Source organism: Vipera ursinii, assembly GCF_947247035.1.
Source record: "Vipera ursinii genome assembly, chromosome: 1".
In the NCBI taxonomy this organism is placed as follows: domain Eukaryota; kingdom Metazoa; phylum Chordata; class Lepidosauria; order Squamata; family Viperidae; genus Vipera; species Vipera ursinii.
This window is the reverse complement of record NC_139512.1, coordinates 59,873,038-59,882,567: the sequence shown is the minus strand read 5'-3', so window position 1 is coordinate 59,882,567 and position 9,530 is coordinate 59,873,038. Positions and strand designations below refer to the sequence as shown.

At 35.6% G+C, this 9,530-nt stretch overlaps 1 protein-coding gene across 3 annotated transcripts in view; it reads right to left on the bottom strand.

The window, feature by feature from the left end:
* Positions 1-1,374: 1,374 nt before the first annotated feature.
* Positions 1,375-9,530, bottom strand: part of NOVA1 (NOVA alternative splicing regulator 1) — a 122,417-nt gene continuing 114,261 nt past the window's right edge. For all 3 annotated transcript variants that reach the window (XM_083349767.1, XM_083349768.1, XM_083349769.1), the window contains one exon: positions 1,375-4,414. In XM_083349767.1, the coding sequence (XP_083205893.1) occupies positions 3,410-4,414 (1,005 nt within the window). In that variant the 3' untranslated portion in view covers positions 1,375-3,409. The remainder of the gene's footprint in view (positions 4,415-9,530) is intronic.

The following is a 9,530-nucleotide window of genomic DNA, read 5'->3' as shown; positions in this document are numbered from 1 at the left end:
GAATTTATCTTTGTTTCTGATCATTCAATGAGAAAAATGACTTCCACGGAAATAGATAAGATTTAAACTGCTTGTAGAAAGGGGTGAAGTGGTGGTGGTAGGTGGAATAGGATTGAAAGTCCTACAGGTAATAGCAATAACTGGAAGTGCAGACGAAATAGGTCTTCAGTGCAAAGAGGAAGGCAGCCATTTAAAAAGTCTAAGTGCAATGTTGTGGTGCTGAAAGAAAAGCTCCAGGTGATAAAAGAAAAACAAAACAAATCAAAATTAAAAAAAAACTGCAATGCAACTTCAAGCAGTAATTTGTGGTGCTGAAAGGACAGCTCCCAGCGTTGAGGAAAAGATCTTGGATCTAGAATGAGGTGTCCAATCTGTATGATAAACAGCACACTGTGTCTCAGAGCGCCTATTCAATCTCAGTAAGTAAATGAAATATTGATTGAAAGTGACCCTGAAACAGAATGCATTAAAAAGACATAGAAAGCTGCAGAACTGAGGTAATTCTTATTCAGTGTGTTCACCAGCCTCCCTATAGTAAAACAAATCTATAAATAGGTGCATTTTATAAGATGTTTGGCCCTTGTATCATTAGTTTTCTCCATTTTAAATCACTTTAGTGGAACAGCCTTTGCTGTACACATGATGAGCTTTGAAACCATATACTAATTGCTTTGCAATAAGTTAAATCTTTTTACAAATCAATACTATATGATCTATAAATTTCAAAATATATTTTAAACAGCATGAAGCTGGCTTACAGATAATTCATGCAAACCCTTGTTATTACTATCACACTTAAAAGGTGAATAATTTCAATTTAGCTATAGAGTTTAACCAACACATATATAATAAAATATATGCATTGGTGGTGGGCCACAAAAGCTCCAGGATTGTCAATTATACTTTTAAAGTTCAACTATGTGCATTTTGTCAACATCAAAAGTTAAAAAATACACAATGTATTTTTCTTTAAAGGATGATCTCAATTTAACATTAATTCCAGATGAAATGTATGGTTTCCACAGTGGACTAGTAGAATTTTGATATAACAGGTTGAAAGTCTTCTAAGACTAAATAAAACATTTTAAAGACCCAACATTTGAAATGCTTCTATTATACAACCTAATACATTTTAGTTTTCATCCCCTTTACCAGTTTAAACTAGGATAGGGCCCCAATAATTGCCTTGCCAGCATCCATGCTGACTCTGAGACAGCATGGACAAATTTACATAGATATTATTCACTGTTAATGTATTATAAATGGTCTGAGACTTGTGACATGCAAGGAAAAAATGAGACGGGAGACAAGTGATGCTACATGATGAACTAAGCACATTTATAATGATAAAATGAGTAAATATAATAGCGGCAATGCTAACCACTGATTTCACGAGATACACTATTTGTCAAAACTTACACAGCTACAGAGTATCGACGATAAATAGTCATTACCAAGTAACACAGTTTACTACAGCTTTTCTCTTTCATTTTAAACAAGCATATCATTCCCTTTTTAATAACTCTCTAAATAAATATTTAGAGACCGAGAACTAAATGAAATAACAATCCTATGTTAAAAACTTAAATGAAAATAAAAATGACTCTACTCTTACAGTTTGACAGAAATGAGTTATTAATAGTGAAGGAGTGGGGGGATGGGGAAGGGAAGGATCAGGGAATTATTTCAAGTTCTCAATGTCCAAAAGTAAATTGCACAGTAAATCAATATGAAATGAAGAGTCCATATAGTTCAATGAACAAAAGGGAAAGTTCATGAGGACAAAGATCACAGTTCAGAGAGAGGCTGGACGAAATTCAGACATGGAGCATCACACTCATTGTTCTTTAATTGGTTGCACAGAAAGGAGCAGCTGGGATGCCATTTAGCTTGCTAGGATGGACGTAATCAATGGGTTGAAGTTGAGATGGAAGTAATTCTCTTTTGAAATTCAGTTGCTCAGCCAGATGATCCAGAGGTAGCCAGCATTTTATTTTTGTCCATTGAATTTAAGACTGCATGCACAGCATGAGGACGTGCTTGGTTATGGATGCCCCTATGAGTGGCCTTGAGTGGGCAAACTCAGAGGTTAACAGATGGTGGGTCAATGGCCTGGGCAGTTGGCACTCAGGAGAGGTACAGAAGAGGGTGACAGTTGTAGGGTCTTGGAAACAAAGGCTTATTCTGAAATGACCTGTCAAAAAGCCTGACAATGGTAGGCCACACTACCTCTCAAGATAAACTGCCTCTTCTAAATAAGCATGCAGGAAATACTGTCTGATTGGTGACATAAAAATGTTCCACAAAACATGCAAATTACTGAGTATCAGAAACTGCATTGGCTGCTAGCGCCATGCTGCAAAGACTCCATCATGGGAGCAAAACAGCTAAATCACAGATAGCTTCACAGTAAAATCTACATTCACAATACTAATAGGTTTCTAGTGTTAACAAATTATACACAATTATAAGCTCTTAAAATGCAACTTACTTCTCAAGCAGTTGCAGATAATGAAACATTATCAGCTATCAATAATTTGTTGGCACTTCCACTTTTTTGTTTATAAAATTTCCAATACACTGTACCACAGTTATGTGTCTAAACAGTGAGGATGTTAATGGAGTAATGACTGTTCTACTGGCCAGGCAATGGGATCAGTAGTGATTTCAGTGCTTAAAAACAAATGTACAAACCTCAGGTAGAGGTGGGACTCCATGTGAGAACTTTTGTTGAACTTACAAATGGTGAAGAATGGGCCATGGCCAGCATGCAGCATTATTTCCATTGTCTAGTTCAGATGGAGAACAGGTGCTTTTTATTGAACTGTAAACTTACCAATATAATTTTCCACAGTTTTAACCTTTTAAATATTTTACAGTGCTTTTATGCAACTATATTGCTTTTTGATAATTTTAAATTTTAAAACTTACTTTCAAAATATTTTTTCCTACTTCACTGTGCCCTAAGCAGGAAGTAAGACTGACATGACAGTGCTTTGGCCTCACTCCATTTTAGGTCACTGACCCCACCATACCCAACCTAACAGTAGTTAATTTAGTGTTAGCTAGAACTAATACTGAAAACTTTACGCATTTCCCTCTCTACATTCAATCATTAAACTACAATAATGCTGGTAAAATGGCAGGCTTAAATCTTACACTAGAAACACCTCTGACAAATATACACAAGCAAAGTATAGAGAACAAAACAGGTCAAGAAAAATTTTTTTCTATGAAACATCTGGTAAAACACATTATATTTACATATACACATTGTCAACATAGTCGCATTCATTTGCATAATTATATATTAATAACAGAAAAAAAAACTTCACTTCTGCAAAGTACAGTACATCCTTCTTGAAAATAAGGTAAGGAGGGGTTTAAAACAATCTCACGTTTAGCATGATCAACCCACTTTCTGTGGATTGGCAGCCCGAACTCCTTGCTCATAGGTGATCCGTTGTGTTATTAAATACTGTGCGGCCTGGGTTGCAGCTGGTGTTCCAGTAATAGTTACCTTCCGATTCCTTGTGCCAGGAACGAATTCTCCTTTTTTGGAGATCTGTATCCTTGCACCAGTCAACTCTTGGTATTCTACTAATGTTTTCCCTCCTTTTCCAAGTATTGCACCAACTAAATTTTCTGGCACTGCTATTTCAACTACATCCTTTGAGCCATCTGTGGATTTCTCTGTTCCTAGAATGGCGCTGGCAGCTAGAGGAGAAGCAGCTCCAAAATATCCATTGGTTGCAGCAGTAGCAGCAGCCAGGCTACCTAATGCAAATGTCCCCGCCGTGCCACCAGCTGTACTGCCACTGGCTGAGGCTTCACTCGCATAGGTGGCCAACAGATTGGCTGCTGCTGCTGCTGGATTGGCACTGGCAGCTGCTGCAGCCAAAGCCCCAGTAGCCGCTGCCTGACTTAGACCTAACCCTAAAGTATTGAGATTGTATCCATAGCTGGCTAAGGTGTTAAGTGCAGAGGTGATGGCCACCAGGTCATTGCCTGTGAAGCCAGATAAAACTGCTGGAAAGGCTGCAACTCCAGCAAGGTTTGCATGTCCTAAGAGCCCTGCCGCAGCCGCAGCTGTTGGTAGTACTTCAGCAGTGTTTGCATAAGGAGATCCCGTTGGGTTGGAATTGGCCACTGGACCTGTAACATTGGCATAACTGATATTGAGACAGCTGCCACTCTGAGGATCCTCTTGTATCTTCTGGATGATGAGTTCAACAGCTTTTCGGTTTTGTTCAGGTTCTCCGCTTACAGTAACAACCCTCTCTTGTAAGTTGATCCCATCAGGTTTCTGGGAAAGCTGCACCCAAGCCCCTGACTGCTCCATTATAGCCTTGACTGTGGCACCTCCCTTCCCTATTATCAGACCTGCTGTGCTGTTGGGAACTATTATCTTTACCTGTAATTAAAAAAAATACATATGAATAATACTTCTGTTTTGCACATACAACAGTTCAATTCTTTATTGCCTGAAACAAGTAGAAAAACTCAAAAGATTATTCTCTTACAAATATAAACCTGAATTAAGAACCAAGCTCATACTTTTAAGTACTTATACGAATTCTGGCATGAAATTGAATATGTTTTGAAAAATCCAGTCTAACAGTGAAATTCTTAGGCAAATTGAAATTCTATTAGTCAAACAAACAGGCTTATTTTATAATACTTTTGTTCATGATTCATCAGATACTCAATAAGAGATCGCCTTCTAATAAATCATTGGTCGTCATTGTATACATAGCTCAACAGAATTTCTGTACGCAAATACTTCAGTGAATTAGCAAGCCTTTTGATGGAAGAAAAAGTAATTGGACATGTATCTATTCTAATAGGTTCATTATTCTAATATTGTTCATTATTTTTATGGTCATTATTTATTTATAAAATGATTATTCTGTTATTTTCTAACAAAAAGCCCCTACTTGACAGTTATCCTTTATTCTCACTAAACTGCATAAATAATCTAGGATGAAAAAGAATAGGGAAACATGGGCATTTGTGTCAAATTTCAGGGAAAATAGCTCTCTATGCAATTTTTCATTTTTTTCTTACCTAATTATTTAAACTAAAGACATTTAATTACTGATAGTGAAATAGCTTAACAGATTTTTGTGCAATTACATTTCAGTAAGAAAAGTGCGATATGCTACTTACATTTACCTAACGATATCCCATTCTAATCACAATAAAGTATGCAAGTATGTTCTTTAATTCAACATGCTCTTTGGGATTAAGCTAGACAAACATTTTCCAACAGAAGAATGTTCTGGAAGGCAATTCATATAATGGAGGAAATTCCTTTGCCATATCTAATCTATGCTTGCATTTGTTTAATTCCTAATCAACTGCATAGAATTTAGTTTTAAAATTAACTGGCACAGAATACTTACACAGCATATTGTATATTAATACACAACCATTATCTAAGGTGCAGCTTAACACATGCTGAAATTGTATGCAAATCATAAAATGGATCATAAACTTAAGTTTCCCCTGAAAACAATAACACTTGAATTAATCAAGAACAAATCATTCTACTAATTTGTAAATGTGACTTAGCTCACTACATTGATGTAAATTAAGATTATACTACAGTGACTATCTTCCACTTTCACACATTTCCTATATCTATTTAGCATGTTTTATGGATATCTCATTCTCAATAGAATAATAACTTATGAAGCTTGTATGCCACCTGACTTTCAATAACTCTTGACATCATGGAAATATTAGGACATTATTTTTCATAGTTTAGCTTGGGATACATATTAACATAGACAGTACAAATCACATTTATTAAATGATGTCTGCACATGGCTCAATTTTTAAAGTGTTACTGAAACTGGTCTCAGTATTCTCAAGCTACTAACTATACTATGCTTCTAATAGTAATATAGTTGCATTGGAGACCTAGCATTGGTATCTGTCTGGACAAAAGATAAAGAGAACTCAGATACATGCATAATCAATGTATTTAATGGCTACTTCCCCACCATTCTACACCATCTAATGTGCGAAACACAGTCTCCATATAAAACATCTTAATATGAACTTTATTTCTATACTCTTCCACCTTTTTTGACAGAATTATCACCTGATAACCACCTGTTCATGTGAGCCAAAGGTGCACGGTGGGCAAATAAAACTTTCAAAGACCTATCAAAATTGCTAATAAACTGTACATTTTAACATAACAGAATAAAGAAATTAAATGTATGAGTGACAACAAGTTATACCAATTATATTTGATATTAAGTGAAAATGTAAAATAAAAGCAAGTAAATGTGACTTTTTCCTATTAATGATAGTTTTGTTCTCTATCTGCTATTTAGAGTTTAAGTTCTATAGTTAGCTCAAAAGAAGTTGCATAATAAAGGCATATTCTTTCACCTAAAAGTATTTGCTAGATACTAAGCATTAAAAAAGAAATTCAAATTAGTAAGTATAATTTTAGCCTCTTCTGGAGCCAAATATAGATATATTTGATAGAAATTCCAAGAATTCCTTGAATTAGTGAATTACACATTTTGTGTGTAAAACTTTCCATCCTTTTTTAAAAAAAAATCTTTTCCTGTAATAACCTTCACCATTCGCTTTTTGTATATTCGTTTATTCCAATCTTTAGGAAAACTTTAAGTACACATGGGAAAGTACAGCAGAAAACCACAATGCATGTTAAAAACTTGGCCCTTTCAGAATTTGAGATTTTTTTAATGTGATTATTGAGGTCTTGTGATAATATAATTTGCTACCAATGTTTTGTAGCAAGTATTACAGTATTCTTTGAAGATTGAATATAATGACATGCAATAATTTAATTTTTCATTTTGATTTACACAGTTCAGAAACTTGATTTTACTAATTAATATAATTTAATGAGAATAGATTGCTTATTCTTCATTACATGGAAATCTATAAACTTATTTTTAATCCATATAATATTGAGAAAGATGTGTTGCAACCATTATTTTAAAAAAAGAGACTGAAGCATTTTTTAAATCCCCGAGAACAATTTTAAAGCAGATTACGTAGACACCACCCTAATTCACTACACTATGCAGGAGCAGGAGGCATCACACAATCTGACTTGAAAGATTCTGTTATAGTCAGTCTCAATAAAAATAGTTTTAGCCTTCCTGTGGAATTCATTTCCTGATCTGGTATATGTAGTGGAACTGACACAGCTAATTATGTTAACTACTTCTGGAGAACACTTATCTTAAGGATATGATTTTTAGGTTTAGGATTTTTAAGAGTATACAGAAACAAGTCTCACCTAGAGTATCTTATACTAGTATAGACTGAATGATAACAATGTCTTTATATAAATGGAGACAGTTGTAGACAGCATGAATGCTAACAATATTGTTTTCTAAATAATTTGTTTTGGCCGCAGGTGGAATTGTAGACAGCAATTATGAGTTCACATTTTTTCTTCTAGCCAGCATGTATATAAAGTTTTGAGCTTTGTTCCAGACGGAACATGGAAATCCTTGAGTCATTCTAAATTTTGTCTCATCAAGACAAGTGTTAGAAGATTCTAGTGACCCTGCACCCAGTTTGAAATTGAGCACTTATTTTTTGTGTACCCTTATCTAGGACAGGGCTTTTCAACCAGTGGTACATGTGGTACTTCAGCACCTGGCAGGTGGTAAGTGACCTAGACAAGTGTAGTGGGGGGGATGAGCTGAAGCAGCGGCAGTGCCGATGAGCTGAAGTGGCAGAAGTGTTGCACAGGCCTGGGGGAGAGTCAGCTGGAGCTGTGGTGCTGCTGGTGCTCTGCTGAGAAGACAGGCCTTGGGATGAGAGAGTCAGCTGGAGCTGCAGAACTGCCAGGGCCCCAGGATTGGCGTGCACAGCTACATGTTGATCGGAGCTTCCAGCACACCCAAAAGAGGAGCGAGAGAGGAGAGGCTATTAAAGGACGAGGTTTTGGCGGGAGAAGGATAGAGAAAAAAAGATGATAGAGAAAGAGAAGGGGACAAAGAAAGAGAGGAAGAAGAGGAGAGGCTTCTGTGAGCCAAACAGAGGGTTCAATGAAGGAGGAAAGGCTGTAGTAGGGGAGAGTCCAGCAGGCAGTGAAAGAGAGAGAGAGAGAGGAGAGGGAGAGAGGAAGAAGGGCCAACTAGCCATCTGACCACCAAGGTAGTGTGCATATTGATAAATATGGATAAATTCCTCATACATTATCAGTGGGGAAAAAAGTGATTCAGCAAAGAAACCCACACCGAAGAAATTAAACCCAGTACTTTTTTTCTTTTTGGTCAACAAGTTTTTGACACTTTGCTAAGCATGGGTGGTACTTGAATTTTGTCATGTCCTAAAAGTGGTACAATCTGTGAAAAGGTTGAAAAGCACTGATCTAGGATAGAGAGCATTTGAAGTAAGATCATATGTACTCTACCACCTCTACCATACGCAACATTAGGATGAATTTGATTAAAGGTGTGGATGCTGTGGAAGCTACAAAACTAGCAGAAGAACGAAAGAAAGGGAGGGAGGCCTTTTTTTTGCAACTCACTAAGCAGCTTTTGGAAATTTATGATAAACACTGAAAAATGACAGAGCTTTCAAATTGTAGAAAGCTTTTTCCAACTGTGAAAAACAAATGTGCCTTTTACTGCCTACACATATGAACACAGCACTATTATTCAAATCCATACAAAAAGTTAGATTTCATACATTTAAGTAGAAATAATAAAAACAATGAATCAAAACTGTATTCCCACTGCCATCTCTGTACGCTATAAAAGAGAATGAAGGGGGCATCTCGTTTAGAATAATTTGATATCTACTTGAAAAGAAATAAACCTTGTGCGTGCATTGTTCTTTGCATTTTCATGTTTTTTTCTTGCACATTTTAGACTTTTGCCCTCAAAATACATATACAAATATTTTCTGTGTAATAAGCATATTTTGACTAGTGAAAACAGACTATATTGATGCATAGTTTTAATATAATCTGTATCTTCGATTTGTTTTTATTCTGTGGTCTAAAGGCACTTTGTATTTCATACATTAATGTTTCATAACTTTCAAATTACATTTGCAAAAACAACTGATGAATTCTGAATTGCTTCATTTATGTGCTTCAATTTTTTATAATAATAAATGTGGCTGCCTGCACATTGAAATATACAATAAGGCCGTGCAATATTTTGGTTTTGATTCCAAACAAGGCACTTCAGTGATGAAAATGAAGAACTTGCCTACAATTTATTAAAGTAGCCACACAATTACTTGGAAATACATGGAAGCTGGCAAAAGAAGGTATGAAATTTAAGGAAAGATGTGCTACCCTGAGGAACTCCAGACAAGTATTATATCTGTACTCTCACGTGTGCTAACCCAGACTTTTGAAACTGAATCCAAAGTACTGAAGCCCAACATGAAATATATAAAATTTATTCACATATTTGGTAATATAAAGTGCAATCAGATATGAAATATTGCTATATAACAGTAACCAAACATTCATTTGTTTAAAAGCATTCAGAATAATTAAGTACTTAAAA